This window comes from Rhinopithecus bieti, unplaced genomic scaffold (genome assembly GCF_001698545.2).
Source record: "Rhinopithecus bieti isolate Rb0 unplaced genomic scaffold, ASM169854v2 scaffold_50364, whole genome shotgun sequence".
Taxonomy (NCBI): domain Eukaryota; kingdom Metazoa; phylum Chordata; class Mammalia; order Primates; family Cercopithecidae; genus Rhinopithecus; species Rhinopithecus bieti.
Window position 1 is genome coordinate 470135 of NW_016820096.1, and position 22463 is coordinate 492597.

General features: G+C 33.4%; 1 protein-coding gene across 1 annotated transcript in view; it reads right to left on the reverse strand.

Moving 5' to 3' along the window:
• Window positions 1-22184, reverse strand: part of CUNH14orf39 (chromosome unknown C14orf39 homolog) — a 52407-nt gene extending 30223 nt beyond the window's left edge. The window contains 16 exon segments of the mRNA XM_017859438.1: window positions 605-663; window positions 759-844; window positions 5526-5602; window positions 6463-6590; window positions 7992-8085; window positions 9040-9104; window positions 9106-9155; window position 10523; window positions 10956-10998; window positions 11091-11107; window positions 11109-11276; window positions 14543-14632; window positions 20137-20263; window positions 21306-21362; window positions 21455-21511; window positions 21992-22184. Coding sequence (XP_017714927.1) covers window positions 605-663; window positions 759-844; window positions 5526-5602; window positions 6463-6590; window positions 7992-8085; window positions 9040-9104; window positions 9106-9155; window position 10523; window positions 10956-10998; window positions 11091-11107; window positions 11109-11276; window positions 14543-14632; window positions 20137-20263; window positions 21306-21362; window positions 21455-21511; window positions 21992-22040 — 1168 coding nt within the window. The 5' untranslated portion in view covers window positions 22041-22184.
• Window positions 22185-22463: the final 279 nt, after the last annotated feature.

Consider the following 22463-nt stretch of genomic DNA (forward strand, 5'->3'; position numbering starts at 1 on the left):
TTTTTGTTTTCCATTTGCTTGGTAGATCTTCCTCCATCCCTTTATTTTGAGCCTATGTATGTCTCTGCATGTGAGATGGGTCTCCTGAATACAGCAAACTGATGGGTCTTGAGTCTTTATCCAATTTGCCAGTCTGTGTCTTTCAATTGGACCATTTAGTCCATTTACATTTAAGGTTAATATTGTTGTGTGTGAACTTGATCCTGTCATTATGATATTAGCTGGTTATTTTGCACGTTAATTGATGCAGTTTCTTCCTAGCATTGATGGTCTTTACATTTTGGCATGTTTTTGCAATGGCTAGTACCAGTTGTTCCTTTCCATGTTTAGTGCTTCCTTCAGGATCTCTTGTAGGGCAGGCCTGGTGGTGACAAAATCTCTAAGCATTTGCTTGTCTGTAAAGGATTTTATGTCTCCTTCACTTGTTTTCATAATATTCTACAATAAAATGTATTTGTTTTATATTTAGGGAAGATGTATTTTAAAGCCTGGCATGCATGGTCAGTCAACCAGAGATGCAAATAATGCCAACAATTTATTTGACTAATATAAAAGCCTGATATGTTACCCCTACTTCTTAGAAAAAAATATAAACGGCAAATACCTTTATCTCCTTTTTCAAACCACTGATTGGAATTTGATTGTTTCTGTGGAGTTAACAATCTAAAATAGAATAAATATAATTTTTGTATTTTTTCTGAGTTGATATCCATAAATTATTTCAGAGGTTAAAGCATTTTCTTTTTTTAAAAAGTTACCTGACTTGCATAAACTTTTGTGAACTTTTGATAGCCGTAATATGTGAACATTTTGAATGGTTATCCACAGCAGAGTCATTAAGTATCTGAAAGAAAGAAATTAAGCATCTGACTTGGCTATATAAAGCAATAAAAAATTTTTTCCTTGTCATAGCAACTCAGAACTCTCATTTTGTTAGCATTTCATCCTTACCATCATTACCATCATTATCAACATCAACAACTACACACATTAACTGAAACCACTACATACAAAACATTAAGTCAAATGCTGAGAAACAAAAAAGTTTAAGAATTTAATGTTTTTGACAAGTATAGTAATGATCTTTGTAGTATTTCTGTATTTAAGATAAGCCTTTTAAAATTTATACCACCCATATTCATGACTCATCAACTAAATCTTACCATTTTCTCAATTGATTATCTGATTTCTGTGTCCCTCCATTCTCTATTAACTCTCAAATTTAACACAGGAAAGCAAAACAATAGAGTAAAAGATTAAAAGCTGAAACTTTCCTTTTTATATACATATAAAAGAGCTATTATTCCATTTTAACCTTTAATTGTTTAATATTAATATCTAGCTGGGAGTGGTGATTCATGCCTGTAATCTCAATACTTTCAGGGACTGAGGCCAGAGGATCACTTGAGCACCAGGAGTTCAAGACCAGCCTGTACAACATAGCGAGACCCCATCTCTACAAAAAATTTAAAAATTAGCTGAATTTGGTAGCCTGATGTCCTAGTTACTGGCAGTGGGGGGAGCAAGGGTGGGATTGAGGTGGGACGATCCATCGAGCCCAGGATTTCAAGGCTACAGTGAGCCATGATCATGCCACTACACTCCAACCTGGAAGTGACACAGCAAGACTTTGTCTCAAAAACAAATTGTTTAATATTAATATCTAAACCATTGTTTTATTAATGTTTGTTTCAAGCCTTTTGTTCTCCTTGAATCACTCATTTTAAAGAGTCCCTGCTTTTTGTTATTTGACTCAAAATGAAAATATAGTTTTAACAGAAAAGTTTATCTCATTTATTTTTGCTGTAACAGACACTGATCTTAATTCTGTCATCTTTCTGTGCTCTTCAACTGTAAGAAAAAGTGTCAACCTCCTTTAAAGAACAAGTGATGCTACTGTTTTGATGTATGCTTTAAACCAAGCTTGTTCAACCTACGGCCTGCAGGCTGCATGAGTTCCAAAACGGCTCTGACTGCAGCCCAATACAAATTTGTAAACTTTCTTAAAACATGAGATTTTTTTCAAGGTTTTATTTTATTTATTTATTTTTTAGCTCATCAGCTATTGTTAGTGTTAGTGTATTTTATGTGTGGCCCAATACAATTCTCTTTTTCCAGTGTGGCCCAGGCAAGTCAAAAGATTGGACACACCTGCAAGGAGAATACATGTCTGTATATGTCTCCTGGTACAAATACCTGTATAAATATTTCAAATATTTGTTTCCAGTAGATGTCAAGTAGTAGAACTGCTAACTATATACATTTTTATTTGTAATAAATTTATATTGTGAATCAGTCCTCCAAAGTGGTTGTACCAAATTACACTTCCACTATTCTTGACCTCACTAAATATTACCAAGCAAATATTTTAAGTCTGCTAACCTGATAGGTAAAGCCAGAGATTTCAATGGTTTAATTTGCATTTCCCTGTACTGCTGGGGTCTGGCATCTTGTTATGTTTAGTGATCCTTTGGCTTTCCTTTTTTATAAACTGCCTTCTTATTTTTTGTCCATTTTTATTATCTCTTTATTAATTTGTAAGAGTTATTATGTACTTCTTTATATAGTATACATTGTGGATACCAATATTTTGCTCATTTTGTTATTCTCTTTTAACTTTGTTAGTGTCTTTTGTCACATATAAGTTTTTATTTTTATGTAGTCTGTTGATCACTTTGTCTTTTTCCTTCACCACACTGTTATAATTACTATGTTTTGATAATATTTACAAATGTTTCGTGTGATGGAAATATTCTGGAATTAGAGTGATAATGGTTACACAACCTTATGATATACTAAAAACCACTAAATCTACACTTTTAAGTGATAACTTTCATGGTATATGAATTATACCTCAAGGAAAGAAGAAAAATAACAGACATTTTGACATATGGCCATACAGATCCCCCTCTTTATCTTGCTAGTTTTTTTGGGGAGGGCTATCTTTGTGTTTGACTTGTATTTTTTAAATTATAGTAAGTAAAAATAGCAACTTTCTAGAATTCATTGAGATATACTGTTTATTCTAGTAATGGGTCAATTTTGGTTAATATTGCAAATAAAAACTTAACTGTATTCTGTGTATGTTGAGCACAAAGTTTGCTAATTCTGCTATTCAGATTCCCTAAATTCTTATTTATTTTTCACCCATTTGATTTACCTCTGTGGCAGAAACTGCCATTTGCCTGTCTTATCCAAAATCTAATTTCTCCTTGTGTTCTACTTTAAAAACCAAAGAAACAAACAAAAAACCCTGTTTCCCAACCTGTTCTGCAGATAGAGGTACCCAAGTGACCAAGTTCTGGCCAATGAAATGATATCATAAATTGTTTACGGAGCTTCTAGGAAAAATCCTTAAAAATGGGGCTGACTCAGCTGACCCTTCTCCGCTTTTTCTTTCCTGCCTGGAAGGCAGATATGATGGCAAATTTACATAGTTACCTTCTGACCATGAAGTGACCTAAAGGTAAAAGCATAGCATGAAAAATTGCAGGAAAAAAAAAACATAGATGAAGCTTGAGAAATAACGACATTGTTGAGATGATGCTATCAGTCCTGAATCTGAATCACCTACTTTAGAATTTTATGGCAAGTAAGAGAAAAATTCACGTTTATCTTGTTTAAGATGCTATTATTTCACTGGTTTGGTTTTATATTGTTTCACATATAGCCAAACTCAACTCCTAAACTCACAATCAGTACCTTTTTTTGAGAGACTATATTAAGCTTCTTGTTTTAACTGTGTATTTAACCATTTCTTTGAAAGTCTGTTGCCAGGCGCGGTGGCTCAAGCCTGTAATCCCAGCACTTTGGGAGGCCGAGACGGGCGGATCACGAGGTCAGGAGATCAAGACCATCCTGGCTAACCCGGTGAAACCCCGTCTCTACTAAAAAATGCAAAAAACTAGCCGGGCGAGGTGGCAGGCGCCTGTAGTCCCAGCTACTCGGGAGGCTGAGGCAGGAGAATGGCGTAAACCCGGGAGGTGGAGCTTGCAGTGAGCTGAGATCCGGCCACTGCACTCCAGCCTGGGCGACAGAGTGAGACTCTGTCTCAAAAAAAAAAAAAGAAAGTCTGTCGAATTCGGCTTTACATATTCTGAAACTTGAAATAATTTAGCACATTGTGGTTTTTATAATTTCTTGGTAAATTGTTCTTTTTAAAAATATGAAATATATTTACCCCATTAATGCTTTTCACCCTGAACTCTATTTCATACAACATTGTTACATCTGCCTTGTTTTTGTTTGCATTTGCCTGATATATTTTCTTTTTTTTCAGTCTCAATGTCAAGTTGTTTCTGCTCTTCTGCTTTAATAGCATATACCCGTATTTTGTTTATATATCCCATAGAAGTAATTCTGTCTTTTAATAGGGGTTTAACTCAGTCACATTTTTGTGGTTACTAATTTGTTCAGAACTATTTCTGGCACCTTATTCGTTTTCTATTTACAATGCTTTCTAGCTGTTTTATTTTTACCCCCATTACTGTCTTTTGTTGGACTAATTAATTTTGTTTTATCTATTTTATTCTACTTTTTTAAAACTAACACATTCCATTTCTCTTCTGGTGGTTACCCTTAAATGTTTAATATATATGCATAAATTTACATTTTTCCAACAATGTATGGAGGTCATCAGTGTTCATATCTTCTCCCTACCTCTATCCTTAAATAAAAAATAGAACCCTAGTAAACTTATTTTTCTCATTTATTTTTCCACCTTCATCCCATATTGACATCATCTGGAATTTCAGTACCAGATTTAAAAATTTTTTAAAGTTATACATATTTACACTTGAGTTTCACTAATTACTTTGGTCACCATTACCAGTGTAAGAACAATTATATTTTTCATTGAGGCTTTCCCTCTGGACTATTTTCAGGAAGAATGGGGAAAGATAAAAAAGTGTGCCAGCAGCAGTTAGCTCTCTGGGTGGTATGCTTCTTATTCTTCATGGGCATCAAGAACCACCCAGGGGACCTGCCTATCTCTCTCACCCAAACTTCCATATTCACTGCTTCCACCTGGAGACAGTCATTCCACTGCTGATGCCTGGCCAAAGATACAGTGGATGTAAGATGAACAGGGGGTTAAGTAAACTAACTATGACTGAGGTAACGCAACCAATTACCTTACTCATCGTCCATATACCTTTATCTTGTGGAACAGTATTATCCTATGCATGTCCTGGGCAATAATTTCCCTCTTCAATCCAATCCTGCTATTTTTCCTTCAGGGATTTCTCAGTTTTGGGTCTACTATGTACAGGGCTTGGTATTTTAAAATATCTTTTCTATTATTTTAGGAATAAGGGGACAAGTTACAGTATACAATCAGAATGCCATACTGAAACACCTTTAAATTTTTAGACCTTGAGTTTGCACTAATGGCTGATTTAATAAGTTTATAACACACACACACACACACACACACACACCCATCTGTGTCTTAAGGGTAGTATATTCATTATTACATTTAATGCAAGCAGGTATTTAATTTATACTACTAAAAAAGAGATACCTACCTGTGTATCATTTTCTTTTTGTCTGAAGTCAATATTGGCAAGCTTTGACTGATTCACAGAACTTTCTTCTTTTATATCTAGATTATTAAACAGTACTACTTTAAAATCAATTCTGGAAACAGAATCAAGTATCTTCCCCAACATTTAACCTAAACTTGTAATTTAGAAAATCAAATCTACATGAATATTTAGTTTAAATTAAAATATGGAATTATGAAATTATTTTAATACTCTTAATTCCTTACTATATAATAGCTTTACAATAACTATGAAGATGAAATGACAAAAGACCAATTGACAAAACTGTACCTTTATAATGGGTTACCAAAGAAGACAGAGTGGTTGAGGAGACAAAGAAATCAGCCTATGTGGTTAGTCTAATATAATGTATTAGGTTGGCGCAAAAGTAATCATGGTTTTTGCCATTACTTTTAACGCCAAAACTGTTAGGTAATGGCAAATGCCGTTAAATTTTAATTAAAAGCAATGGCAAAAACTGTGACTACTTTTGCACCAACCTAATAGTTCATTTAATCTGCAGAGCCACTGAATGAAACTTGACTCAAATATCTCAGTGACTAAGTTACAGATAATATTAGCATAAGTCTTTTACCTGCCTAAGTCACACATATTGATAGTCAACTCCTCAAATGAAAAATACGTAATTTTTCATCCTCCTCTAATAGCTGTGCAACCAGGCCAGACACTTTTTTTGAAAATTATTGTGTGAATAATTCCTTTCTCAGGAGAAAAAAGTTAGGTATAGAAGACATATTTTGTTTGCTCTCAGAAAGATTCAAAGCAGCACTTTCTTGAGTTTATAGGTCCCCAGTATTGTTTTTGCTTACACCAAATGATAAATAAAATTGCTTCCTTTTATTTCTTCTGTGTGTTTGCAAAAAAAATTATGTTTTTGAATAACAAACAGATACTATACCTGCAACTCTTGGTTCTGAAGAATGCATCTTTATTGGTCTTACTAATTTCTGAGATTCATAAGGAAGAAATAATTGACTGCTTTGAGTTTTATTAAATGCAAGTACATGTTCATCTTTTTCAAAAATTCTAAAGAGAAAGGGGAATTACATTAAATATTAGATAAGTTAAAATTAACATATTTTAAAACTAGGAGGCATATTTAGATACTATACAATAAAAACCACTCATTTTGCAGATAATAAAACTGAGTTCCAAAGAATTTAATCGACTTGCCCAAAATGACTGAATTACTTAGTAGTGGTGTCAGAGCAAAAACACACTTCCCCTAATTAAGTTCAGTGCTCTTCCCAATATAGTCCACTCTTGTTTTAAAATATAATCATTGAAAAGACTTTCTACACATGTCAAAACATTTTAAGCCAAAACTTGTAACTACAAATAGCATGCTTCAGATTTCATGGTACTTCAAACTTTAAAAGACATATTCAGAAATAAATCAACCAACATGAATACAGAAATTGTTAAAACAGTATTATAATCATAAATGGGTCTTTTAAGTTTTTTACTGAAGGAATAGTTTTCACTAAATATTACCTAAATCAAAGAAATAGAATAAACACTGTCAGAATATATATTGAGTTAAAAATGACTAAATATTTATATGTTTCTGTCAATATATGGAATTTTTCTTAAAGGCGGTCAATAAAGTAAAATTCTGTCTATTTACATATTTTTTCAATTAACTTCATTATAAAATTAAAGACATACTTGCATTGAATGTGGTACATGGGAGTGGAGGAATCAAGAAAATAACACATCCAAAAAAGTAGGATCAGGGAAATTAACCTGACAGAAGAGTGTGTTGAAAAATCAGATGAAGGGCCATGGAACTTGAGTAAAGGAGTTTTAGAAGAATGAAAAAGGATTAAGTAGGAGGGAAAATAAAAGTTGATCAGAAATAGCAATAGTAATACTTCTATTTTCTGTCATATGATAACAGGCAGATCATCTTTTTTTTTTTTTTTTTTTGCCTCTATCACTGATCTCTATTTTATCACCATTAAAACAAAAGACAAGGAAATATGATGTCACACATTTAGCAGCATGCTTTGACTCATCTTCACTCTATAGCAAAGGAAGAACTGGTCAAGGTGGACAGGGTGATAAAAAAGTAAATACCTTGCTATTCCCACTATTGTTTCTGTTTTACTCCTATTGCTGGCCCATCATGGAAAACAGTGGATGACTTATACAACTGACAGGTTCTAGAACAGCAGATTTGCTGCTGCTACTCTATTTCTCTTTACACATCATCCTCAGCCTTACTAAATAACAAGCAGATTTTAGTATTAGTTCATAATATTTAAGTTAATAATATTTTTCATAAGAAATTAATAGAAAATAGCCTGCACAACAAAATTTACCGATACTGTGTAAATATTAGTGGTTTGGGATGGAATATAGAATCAAACTTTTAGATGCAAAATATCTGTTCACATAAAATCTAATTTTAAAGGTTACCTATACCTTTCTTTCAGTTCTTTTCTGTTTTCTGTATTTTTGTTCTTTTCTTCCAGAGTTTCTGAAAGAGCCTTAGTTTCATAATGCCTAGATATCTGCTAAAAAGACAAATGGGAACGCAAAACAAAATAATTATTTGCAAAGCAGTAAAAAAGATATGCTTTATCTTATGTTTTTCTATATAATCATAAGATTCATATTTTGATAGTATCTACTATCGTCTATTTACAGTTATTAAAACAAAAAAACAAAATTAACAATAAATCACACCCTTTTAACTTTTCCTTACAATTCCATTGGCAAATGTAGATTTTAACGAACTCCAATCTTTTTAAAAACAGATAGTCATAAGCAAAGTAGACATTGATTCCTTACATAAGGACACAGTTACCACATATTTTAAAGGAAATGGCATCTACTTTCTTCTGTTTACTAAAATGATATTACTGTTATTTGGTACCTCATAGTTAATGAATGATAAGAATACAATATTTAACAGAATTTTCAAACATTTAGAAAATCAGGTATTCAAATTTTTCTCAGAATTTGGAAGCGACTTTGATGGGTTATCATACCTATGTAAATAAAAGCCACAATTTCGTGGATGGCATCCAAACGTATCCAAGAAAAAAAAATTTTTTTTTGAGACGGAAAAGGCTACACTAGTTCTAGCCTAGCTCGCTAAAGATTATAGTCATGTATTTTTCAAGTTTAAATTCTTTATTTACTGCCTTCTAAAAAAACCCTAGCGTAGATCTTTTAATGCTTAAATTCTGTATTAATGTTGCATCTTATTCCTTCCTCATGTTCTCTCCTCAGACCTCAAAAGAAGCTAAACTAATTCCCCAAAATATTCCCAAAATCAAGTGTTAATATATTCAGTACCTAAAATACTTTTGGCTCCAAAGGTAATCTGAGTCAAATAAATCATCTTAAATCCTTTCTCCATACTAGGCTGTCTTTAAAAATAGCTCTTCTAAAACTGTCAAATAACATACCTTATATTGTATACATTAATACACATATTAGAAAATAGAATAACAATAATACATACCTGTTAAATAATTAATTTCTATTTCCATTTCATCTACTTCTTTCTTCAATTCGATGAAACTTTTGTAAACTGCTGGCATTTTTAAGAATATCTTGGGTTTTACTCTCAAGATTACACTTCTTAAGTTAAGGAACATGTCATGTAAGTAAATTTTACTTTATAGATGTATGTACCAATATCAGAAAATGATTAATATTATGTGACACATTTATTATGTTACGTTCCTATAAACAGTAAGCATATAAAAACAGTATCTGAAAACAGGCGAATAACATACAACATTGCAGACTTAACAAAGAAATTTAGTGGTTTATGTTATATATTGTGAGCTTAAAATAACATTAAGGTACAAAATATTTGTTAGGATTATTTTGAATTAAGTATTTTTCACAGGGAAGTCTTTTTTTTTTTTTTTTTTTTTTTTTTTTTTTTTTTTTTTTGCTTTTAAATCAAAGTTATTGTGGGTCAATTGCCGTAACTAATAAAACATAATTCAGGCCCAAATTTAAACTTTTATGTGCTTCCATTATTTTTTGTCAAAGACAGTATTAAAAATCTACCCATTTCAAGCCAACAACAGTATGCTGGACAAAAACAAAATCGACCAAATTTCCCTTTTCTTGCTCTGTAAGGCTCATCAGTGTACCCTACAGAACTCAAAAGAGAGGCAGATCTTCAATTTGGAATTTCTACTTGAACTGGATTTGTGCCCAATTTCAAGTAAAAAATCCTCAGCTATTAATAGACATTCCACATGGTTATTAGCTAATACAATGTCCTAAATTACAATCCATTTAGGAGAATTTGAAAATGATAGACTAGTGACAGTTAACAAGAATTCCAGAGAAAATTAATCAGGGCTTTCCTATTCTGCCTTAAAATATGTATGATTTATAAGATAGAACATAAAATTTCAGGTGAATCATGATTTATAAGTCTATTGTTATCAACTTTCCATTAAAATGTTAGATACAGATAATTGAATCCTAATCTTCAAATCTTCCTACCTCCATTCACCTCTTCCTGTTTGTCATGCAACCTTGTATCTCATCCCACTCCACATCCAACTCCCTAAACCCTTGCTACACCTTCAGCATCTACTAACTTTTGCCCCTTCCCACTGAAAAGTTAAAGCACAAATGGGCAGCAAATGAACAGCAAAAAATGAAAGAGACTAAAACCAAAACATGGAAAACGCTAGCAGCAGAAGAGTTAAAAGGATGGTTTAGAATGAAGCAGACAGAAAGGAAGGTAGAATGCAGGGATAAAGAAGACTTAGTACAAATAGTGGAGTTACAATCTGATAGGAAAGCATATGAAGGATTGCAGAGGTTAAAAGAGGATTAAAGTTTCAAGTTCATCATCAGGGAAGATCTCTCTGACAAACAGGTGAGACTTAGACCAATTAAGAATTACTTAGGCATCTATTACAGTGGTACTGTATTAGAATTATTTGTTTACATGTCTGTCTTCCCTACTAAACTCTGAGCTTCTTGGAAGAGAGCTCTGTATCATCTTCAGTATTGCCTGGCACAAGGTAGGTTTCCAATGATAGATGAATGAATAAATGTAACTCACCTCCTTTGCACCTTCCATTGTAACAAGTAATAATCAAGCAATTTAACTGGAATTTTCTTTGGTAAGACAGACCAATATGACATTTTCATGGTTTGGTTCCTAAGATATGCCACTTAAACCCAAATACATATGCCATTTTATTCTCACCAAAGTTGCTTGCTTCTGATCACATGAATATACATGAAAATGAATCCAAGATAACCTTTAAAATGACTTTTAAAATCTTTTAATTAAACACAAAACAAATCCATGTTATTTTCACAAAGGAAACACAATAACAAAATACAAAACAATGCTTATCTAATAAAAATTATAAGTACAAATACTATTGTGGATACATGTTTAATGTCCATTTAATAAGTGATGGAAAGGGAGCAGGCACTGAAAAACAAAGTCATAGCATAAGCTGATTTATTATCTTCTTTTTGTTACAAAGATACCATAATTAAAACAAAATGACAAAATATTAATACCTCGAAATTTCATAAAATTGTTTCATTCATTTTAATTGTTCAGTACATGCCAACACTCTGCTTTGAATTTCTTCATGTTCTCTTTTCTTCTCATAATATTCACACGAAAAGGGTGTTTCTGAGTATTTTAGTTGGTATTGCTTCAAAACTTCTTTATATTGACGTATATAATCATGATACATTTCTCTGTTAAAATTAAAAGAAATTATGTCTATGTAACAACAATAGATCTAAAAGCTTTGTAAATAGACTGTTAAAGTCTACTAAATTAAGTATAAAAGGCAAATCAAATGTCTTCTTATTCTTGCTTCCCTCAATATTGTCTGTCCTTCAGACTTTCCTTAACTTCACCACACTTCTCAACTTGACTCTTTTTCTTCATTATCTGAGTTATTCACTTCCTAATTCTATTCAATTTAACTCCTACTCCCACCATTTTAATGATGCTATTCTTCCCAAGGTCACCAATGATCAAATTTGTCCAACTGAATGATTTCTTTTTAGTACTGATCCTAATTAACACTGCAGAACCTGGTTCTTTGATCACTTACTCCTAGTAGAACCTCTATCCTCCCTGGCTTCTGAGTCTCTACTCTCCCCAGCTCAGCTACTTCTATAACCATATATTTTTAATCTTCAATTTTCATTAGCTAAAATTATCACATGAAGTCATGTTCTATGTGTTAGAACTCTGGCTCACCATCATGTATACCCCACAACTATTTTATGAAGAAAATTTTATCACGGTTTAGAAGAACTCCTCTAGTCCAGCTCCAGTAGTAGTGGTCGCTCATCTACTTAGGCACAAATCTTAAATGAGACAGTTAATTCTTACAAAAGGACATTAACCTTTTTTTCTTATTTGACCTGTACTCGATTCTACAAGAATCAAAATTACGATGGCCTATGGGCCAAAACTAATCTGCCACCTATTTTTGTACAGCCTATGAACTATGAATGATTTCTACAAGTTTAAATGATGGAAAAAATCAAAAGTTTATTCCATGACACATTAAAATTATATGAAATTTAAACTTCAGTGTCCATAAATAAAGTTTTATTAGATTATAGCTCATTTATTTACATATTATCTGAAATTCTCTGGTGCCACAATAGCAGAGTTGAGTAGTCATGACAGATGTTTGCCCACAAAGGTTAAAATATTAATACTTACTATCTGGTCCTTTACCGAAGTTTGCCAACTCTAATTAACAACACTGAAAATGTTAAATCCAGTTCTTTACAGAAAATATATTCTTAAATCTTCTTTTGCCCAATTCTTATCAAATAGTTTCAAAAAAAATCATAGAAAATTTTGAAAATATATGGTTCTTACATTCCTCAAGATTTTGTCATTTCTTGGATCAAAGTATACTCTATGGGGGAGTTTCTTAAAAGATACTCTGATTATCTCACCTTAGCAGATTAGGGAAGAACAAGTCTTCAAAAACTGCACACATGAGAAGAAAAGTAAGGATAACAGCCCTGTGCTGGTGAGCAGGTCTGAATCTTAAGAAAGTTTTCATTTCTTAATATTACTAAACTGTCCCCTTTAGCAAGAAAAAGCAGTTGAGCCCCAAACAAGCTCCTATTCCTCTAAATGTATATTTGCTGATTAAGACCCACTTACTATTTAATAGCTTGGGAAAAATGATACAGGGAAGAAATACCTATAAGAAAATTAAGCCTGGGTCACCAGTTCCAGGTGAGATGAACATGCCACATCCACCCTATTCATACTGTATATTCATGCTCACTCTTCTAACATACTCCATATAGAAACTCCGGCAGAGCCGGAGTCATAGTTAAAGAAGAGCCATTATTATCTCATCTATGCCAGCAATATTATTTTTCATGAACGACTTGAACAGGGTTGGGAGATGAGGAGAAACAAGCAACTGGTGCCTCTACTTCCTCCATTATCCACGAAACCAACAAATGAGTTATTTTCCATTTATAAATGCCTGGTACTAAATCATCAATTCAATTAAGCTACATGACTGGTTTAAGAAAGAAACAGACAACTGTTTTCACTTTAATACCTTCAGTTAGCTCACAGAAGTCCTCTATAACAAACACTGTGAGAGAAGTATATATTTTAACTGGTTTGCTTTAGCCTCTTACAGAATCATTTTTAAGAATTAATGTTTTATAGTCATGACTTACATTGATAGATGTTATAAGAAGCAGTTATATATACTGTGTTTGGGGCTGGGGCAGTCACTGAAACACATTGCACAATCTCTCCTTTAGAGGACCCAGGGGAGAAATTTTTCTCAAGCCTCAGGAGAAGCCTCTACTTACCCTAAGCAATTGACCTGTTTTTTTAAATGAATATTATGAATCCCAAACTGATTATATTTCCACAATGCCTTGACTACTAGGAATTTGAAAGCTTAATTCCTGCCTGTATCTAACAAATGTGTGGGATACATAGTATGAATTTCTAACTTCATCAAAGCCTTCAATTTCCTATATTTTCCTTACTTCTCTGTAGCCTTGATTTTTAATCTAGTTTCTTTAAACACTATCCTTTCAAGATGATTATTCAGTCAAATCATCTAAAATCCTTTTCTAAATGAAGCAGTATGTATAAATGACAACACAAGTCTCCTTCAGTGATCCCACCTTCTGCCTACCCTCTAGATGATGGTGTACTCCAGCTTTCTCCTCTTTTTGCTCCATATATTTCCATGGGCAATCTCATGTATTTCCATAATTTAAAAATGAAGTCCATATCTATAACTTTAGTCCCTGCCTTTTCTTAAGACTTGTCTTTGAATATATAGAGTATTGCATTCTAGATTTTGCACATATGTTTTTAGTTACAATATAAAAATAGATACTACTGTCATCCAATTATATTAAAATAAAACATTTCAACGTTTTATATTAAGTGAAATTTTAATGCTATATAATGTGTTCAAAGTCTCTTGCCTTGTTTCATTACATTCACTAATTACATTTAATCCCCAAGACAATGTGATTATACATATAATAAAGTAAATTCATACAATTATTGGTGTTTCTCTATTAGAATATAACCACTCCATTAAATCAGCAGTCTAAGATATACAAGTTTGATATAAAGTACCCTTCAAAAATCAATATCCCAAATCTGTAATAAGCTAATTCTACAGTTAACTATTCCCCCAGATGTTTGCCTAAACAGTTCACTTATAAAGACCATTAATTGATGGACTCTGCTATTATAATTGCTACTGAGAAATAGTTTATATCTAAGGCCATATCTAAATATATCTAGGGTTAGAGAGAGCTTTACAACAAGTAGGTAGACCTTCCACTGCACCCAAGGAGTCCAAAATACTACATTTACTTAAAATCAAAAACTCCTTCATAGTACAAAATGTCTACATTTTTCAATTGACATTCTTACACACCATGTCCTAGTAATACAAACTTATAGAATTGATAAACTTTATGTATTATACTTGTCTTTTTCAGTAGTTTCTTGATAAACAGTAAATTGGTCCTGCATATAATCTTCATGTTTACGAAAAACATCACATGTTGGCTTCCAGCTATAGAAAAAAATATATTTGTAATTAGCAACACGGAATGATAAACAAATTGACAGAGATAATTAAAAAATGAACATAATCATTTGAAGAGAAATGAATCTTTCTCTTCCTGGAGAAAACAAGTTTACATCAAGAAAAGTATTTCCATCTCATATCACTCCCACTACCTCCATTTGTGGACTATTATACTCAAATATCAATATTCATGAATTTTTATATTAAACTTGTTTTTGAACCATTACTAGGGAAAGAGCAAATGTGACATGGCTGGATTGTGTATTGCTATGGCATTTCTATTATACACTTTATAACACTCCAATATCAGCCTTTCTCTCTCATCACATTTCTAAGATTTTGGCCAAAAATTCTTTTGGAGTAAGTATTCAAAGAACTAGAATAAGGGCTAAAGAGAGGTTTTTTTGTTCCTTTAACACTTAGAAAACAGGTGTCACATCATCCTGAGTTACAAAAAAAGACAAACAGAGCAAACGAATTACAAAATCAGACAATACAAATATAACAAATATTCATCTTATACATTTTTATTATGTAACTTGAAAGAATATTACCAATACAAAAATCTAAAATGAATATATAACATGGTGGCTTCCAGTCTAAGTATTCTTCAAATATTTCCCTTTTTTCTAACATTTTTTTCAGATTCAAAAAGTACACATGCCCAATTTGGAATCACAGAAAAGTATATGTAAGACAATAACTATTAATCATATTCTCAATATTGAATAATGACTATTATTATTGTTTTAATAAATTGTTTCCAAATGTTACTATAATTATACATTTTAACATCATTGAGATCTTATCCTGTTTTAATCACTTAGTAACAGAACTCGTACCTAAATATTTGTCTGAATTTCTGATCATTTCCTTAGAAAATATTCTCCAAAATGAAATTAGAAGGTCAAAAATTATACATACATATATTCTCACTATTTTAAAATATCATAAATACTCATGGTCATAAAGATAGCAACACTAGACACTGGAAACTAGTATGGGGGGGAGAGGTGAAAAACTATTGAGTACTACGCTCACTACCTGGGTGATGGGATCAGTCATACCCCAAACCTCAGCATCACACAATATACCTATCTGATAAACTTGCACATATGCCCCCAAGTCTAAAATAAAAATTGGAATTATTTTAAAATTCCATAAAACGACATGTTCATTGAGAAGGTATTCACTATAGGCCTTTTGATGTACATCCTTCTAGACTTTTTGTAATTATATATAAATACACAATTACTAAATTGGCTTAATATTATGAATACTGTTATTTAACCTGCTTTGACCAATTTGTAATTTTAAAAAGCAAGTTGGAGACCTTGCTTTTTAAAAGACTTCCTTTACTGTTAACATCTTCCCGTGTCAACAAATATACACCTATATCACAATTTTATTGGCTGCCTAGCGTTCATCCATATGGATACACCAAAACTCATTTAACCAGTTCCCTAATGCTGAACATTAGAGTTGCTCCTAACATTTTCCTATCATTACAAAAAGACTGAAATAGAACTCAACTCAATAGAAAAAATAAATAAATAACCTGATATTTTAAATGGGCAAAGGATCTGAATAGACATTTCTCAAAGAAGAGATACAAATGGCCAACAGACATATGAAAAAATGTTCAATACCTCTAATCATCCAGGGAATTCAAATTAAAACCAAAAATAAGATATTACCTCACACCTGTTAGAATGGCTGTTATCAAAAAGATGAATAAGGCTGGGTGTGGTAGCCCACACCTGTAATCCCATTACTTTGGGAGGGTGAGGCAGGCAGATGACCTGAGGTCAGGAGTTCAAGACCAGCCTGGCCAACATAGTGAAACCCTGTCTCTACTAAAAATACAAAAATTAGCTGGGCATGGTCGTGCATGCCTGTAATCCCAGCTACTCAGGAGGCTGAGACAGAAGAATCGCTTGAACCCGGAAGGTGGAGGGTGGAGGTCGCAGTGAGCCGAGATTGTGCCATTGCACTCCTGCCTGGGTGACAAGAGTGAAACTCCATCTCAAAAAATAAAAAAGGTGAATAACAACAAGTTTTGGGGAGGATGTGGAGAAAAGGAAACTCTTGGACACTGTTGGTGGAAGTGTAAATTAGTACAGCTACTTCAGAAAATAGTATGGCAGGTCCTCAAAAAACTAAAAGTAGAATTACCATATGATCCAGCCATCCCACTTTTGAGTATGTGTCCAAAGGGAATGAAATCAGTACATCAAAGAGATATCTGCCCTCCCATGTTCATTTTAGCATTATTCATAATATCAAGATATGGAAGCAACCTAAGTGTCCCACAAGAGATGGTGGATAATTAAAGTGTGGCATAGATACACAATAAAATACCATACAGCCTGAAAAAAAGTAGGAAATTCTGTCATTCAAGACAACATACATGGAACTAAAGGATGTTATGCTAAGTGAAATAAGCCAGGCAGGTAATGGCAAATACTGTATGACCTCATTTATATGTAGAATCTAAAAACGTCAATCTCATATACACAGAGAGTAGAAAGGTGGTTACCAGAGGTGGGGTTGAGGTAAAGAAAAAATGGGGAAAGGGAAAATGTTGATCAAAGAACACAAAGTTTAAGTTGGAGTGGAGGAAAAAAAATTAGTGATCTACTGCACTGTATAGTGACTACAGTTAAATAATATATATTTCAAAAGTGCTAGAAAAATAGCTTTTTAACATTCTCATCACAAAAAAATAAGTTGGTAAGGTGATGAATATCTTAATTAGCTTGATTCTTTCGACAATGTATACACAGATCAAAACATCACATTGTACCTCCTAAACATACATAATTTTCAATTAAAATAAATTTTAAAATGTTCTGTGTATAGAAAAAAAGACTGACATAAACATTTGGTTGTACATTACATCTTTGAGAGGATCTCTATTTCCTTATGAAAAATTCTCAGAAATTGAATCACTTAATCAAAAATTATGCTTGGGCCAGACGCGGTGGCTGACATGTATAATTCCAGCACTTTCGGGGGCCGAAGTGGGAGGATCACTCGAGTCCAGGAATTCGAGACCAGCCTGGGCAACATAGTGAAACTCCATCTCTATTTTTTTAAAATCATGCTTATTTTAAAGCTTTTAAAATATATACCGGCATGTCATCTAAAAGATTTATACTACTGTACACTCCTACGGTGTATGAGAGTTGATATTTTTATTTATTGCCAGTGTTAGGTGTTTTTTTTTTTAATCTCAGCAAAACTCAGAAGCAAAAACAATAGCATTTAATTATTGCTTTAATTTAGATTATTTCTATTAGTAAGATTGAGCATTTCTGCACATGTGTTAGACTTGTGTATTTTTTTCATTTTGGTATTTACCCGTTTACCTTCTTTGCTCATTTTTCTAATAGTACTTTTGCTTTTTTTATTATTTCTACAAGTATTTTATGTTTTTAAAGAATTCTTATTTGACACCTTTCCTAGCTTATCCTTTTGTCTTTCACATCATTATAGGCTATTTTTCTCTTTAATTTGTGTGCAGTCATATTTATCCATCATTTCCTATGTGGTTTCTGGTTTTGGTGACATACTTAGAAAGACCTTCCTCTCTCAAAGATTATATAGCACTTATATTTTTCTAGTACTTTCATAGATTCATATTTCACATTTAAATCTCGTTAAATAACCAGTATGCTGAAATCATGCACTAGAAGTATTCATGAATTTAGACATATTAGAATCAACAGATCCTACCGACTCTCCTCAGACCCAGCAGAAATTAAGCTTTTACAAAGTACGACATATTTAGTACACGGTAGATTATAAGGGGAAACTATTAGCACTTTTCCACAACCCAATGCAGCTAATTGAGGAAAACCACTGGTAAAATCTACTACAATAAAACCCAAATAAAAATAAAAGAAAATGGTCAAAAACATGTAAGTTTTGGCTGATCAGATTACCAAAATATTTAAACACAATTCCAATGTTGGGAAGAGTATGAGGAAATAGGAACTCTCCTACATTGTTTTTTAATAATTCATTTTCTATTTATAAAAGTAACAATCTTTACAATAAGTCAATCAATGTGTCACTGAATAAAATTTTGTTCTCATACATTGCTGGTGGGAGTGTAAATTGGTATAAACTTTTTGGAGAGCAGTTTGGTATTATTCACCCAATGTTTAAAAGTGCATACTCTTTAGCAATTTCACTTCTAGGAGCCCATTCCATAGCATCAGATCTCTATATGTAGAAGTATATCTGTACATGACTGGAAATAACCTAAATTTCCATTAATAGGGGAATGGCTAAATAACAGGCTACATCAATACCATAAATACCATGGAGCTGGTAAAAAGAATGAAATATACATACAATTACATGCATAGTACAAATTGCATTATATATTGTTAAATGTTAAAAAGCAAGTTGCAGAATGAAGTGATTCCATTTTGTAAAAAGGAAAGATAGCTATATAGACAGGTGTGTGTGTGTGTGTGTGTGCATGTGTGTGTGGTGTGTGTAATAATGATGTTAACTATTCAAAGTATAAAAGAATGTGAGTGATTACCTACGCAGGGGATGACAGAGTAGGGGATGGGAACTGCAAACAGGGAAAAACTATTCACACCATATATATGTATATTGCTTGAATCTTTGTATTAGGTATATATTACCTTTATAATTTCTTAAAACCAGTGGGAAAAAAGTAATGGGGAAAACCAAAAGGCTTATTAAAATTTTGAAAACAAAATATTTCAAAACAAATATGATCCTAAAGTACAATACTTATTACAATGTCCATATAAAAGTACAGAAAATTTATATTTGTAATAAGTCTTTGTTCTTTTTATGCCTTTGTTTCAAAATGTTTGTCTTCTACTAGAGTTAACTAGTAGAATCCAGAACCTGAAGCCATGTTGAAATAATTCTTAACATATTAAATGTTTATTTTGAAAACTTTACGCTGTATCCCCTCACACAAAATAAGATCTTGAAAATTCAAAATTGGAAATCATTTCAAATTTATCTAATAGGAATTTTATATACTGAGCTTATTCAAAAGTTTATAGTTAGATTAACTGGATCTGAATTAGTGAGATCTTATAGTTGTTTAGTTCTATTTCTCTTTTGATCCTCCTATAATCCCTTTACATAGTGGCATAACAAGGCACATTAAGACTTGATTCATTAGTTGACACGATGGACTTTGGGGACTCATCAGGAAAGGGTGGGAAGAGGGTGAGGGATAAAAGACTACAAATTGGGTTCAGGTGATGGGTGCACCAAAATCTCACAAATCACTACTAAAGAACTTACTCATGTAACAAAATGCCATCTGTTCCCCAAAAACCTATGGAAATAAAAAATTAAAAATGAAAAAAAAAGACTTGATTCATTAGCTAATATAGAATACTACTTTGAAGCAAGTATCTTCAACTATAAGCTCAAAAACCCTGAATAAAAGAATGTAATGAAAATTGATTCTTTCAAATACTCACTTTCTACAGTTGTCTTTAATCTCCTCACTATGTTTACAGTAATGATCAATTTCCTCATCTGTTGTATTTATAGTTTCATGTATCCTACAAATAGTTACTTTGTTTTCCTTAATATCTTCACAGCATTCTAGAAAGAGGAAATATTTTCTTAACGCAGAAATCATAAATTCAAAATAAACAAATAGGGGGAAAAAATGGGTATGGCAGCTTACCTAAAAGGAAGAGAGCCAGAGAATGGAGAGGAAATGAGGCTTGAGATGGGTGGAACCGTATACTAAAATGCAGAGAACCAGGGCCAGGCCTGATCCTACAGCCAGAAGCTAAGAAGGATTTCAGTTGGGATTGAGAAATAAATGTCCCTTGTACCTCATCTTTAACATAAGAGGGCTAGATTCAGTGATATCTAAGGTCAATCGTATCTTAAGATGCTATGAATTCGTGCAAACATTTACTCATTAATGACACTAACACAAGCCTTCTGTTTCTGAAAAATGTGAAATTTCTATTCATCAACTCTATGTCAATTAATTATTAAACTCACTTATCTTTGTTACTAGTGACTAAATAAGATAAAATGGACATAATTTCTTGAAAAGATTAAAATAAATTCTTAATATGCTGTATTTTTTTGATTGCAGAAAAGATAACTAAACTCGACCTTTTCAGAACAATTAAGAAATTTAGAACTCTGTTTTTTATGGTTGTTCTGTCGGATCTTAAAATACTATACAGTATTTGTGTGGCCTGCCTTGCTATTTCTCTGATAACATTATTTTTCAGAATTATTATTCCTGAAAATGTGGCATCTATCAATTTTGATCCCTGATTTCTGGTGGTTTCTATAAAGATAAAATTTCACTCAACTATTTGAAATAACTTGTTATTAGAGAAAAATAACATCTTTTCAACTGCACCTAAGGAGGGGTCATTTCTGCTTAAGACAAAATTCTTCACAAAATAATTAAATGCTGAATATAGAAGTTTATTATCAAACAACTATAGTTAAGTCACATCTATTTTGTCTAGGGTAAACAGTTTATTTGTCGCTAGAGAGAACTGACACAAAAGTTATAACGCCAACAATAAGTTGCCCTAAACAGGGCAATTGTATATTATGTGCCATAAGGAATTAAAAGACTAAAATATCTTGATCATGCAAAGCTACTTACTATTAATTCTTTGAATCATCTCTTCTTTAGTACTTATGTCTTGCTCATACTGGAAGACTAAAATAAACAACTCTCTTGTGACTTCAATTCATTGTTAAAATGCCAAAGGCTCATACAAAAAGCTACCTATTTTTTCACTTTATACCTACCAAATTCTAGCAAAAGTCTGTCCAAACTGACAAACAGGCTGTCATTCATCTTGGATACTATGTTAAATGAAAAAAAAAAAAATTATAAGGAAAGATTTTAAGTCATATGCAAAACAGGATATATTTGGTAACGACCTTTTCAATATAGCATTCTTCACAGGAACATGTGGGCGGAGCCAGAACTGGAAGGAGAGAGGCCCCCTGAGCCCATGGCGACTTTCCCAGTCCCTTCCTGGGCCAAGCCCAACGAGCGCTTCAGAAATCGTTGTTGAGTCGGCGCACGACTTGAAGCTTTGGGGATGGGGTGGGAGGCACCCACATAACCGCTTATGCGTGGGACTGCAACAAGCGTCCGGATCTTCCAGGATTCACGGACACCCAGATTTCTCCACAGGATATGCCCTTTAAAATAAACGTTCTGAATGTGTCCCTTGGTGGCGAGTGTACAACCACGTGTAGCAAAATTCTAACGAAAGCCCTTCCCCAATAGCCGGGTAAACCTAGAGAAACAGTGCGATTTCGCATTTACGAATTTACCAAGGAGAATCAGAAAAGTGGAGTTTTTCATAGGACTGCCAATTCGCATTACAGCATACGCCTGAGGCGGGGTTCGTGTCTACCGTTCCCCTCAGAGTCCAGAAGCCACAGCCCGCGTGCTTCGCGGTGGGAGCTCGCCGGCCGACTCCCACCCTCACAGCCTCCCGTCCTGGCTTCCCCTCGCCCGAGGCCGCAACACCGCATCCCCCTACCCATCCCCGGCCGCGCCCACAGCCTCGGGCCGCACCGACCCGCGAGATAAGGCGACTCTGGTGGTTCTGAGGGGCAGGGCCAGCCAGCCCCCTCCCACCCACTCACATGCTCCCCCTCAAGAGTCGCCGGCCCAGGGAAAAACCGACACCCACAGCTCCCTTTCCCACGCACCTAAACAGCCCCTCTGGACCCGAACGCCCACACCCTCCCTCCCTGGGGTCCCAAACTCCACTCAGGATCTCGGGGCCCGGGGACGCCA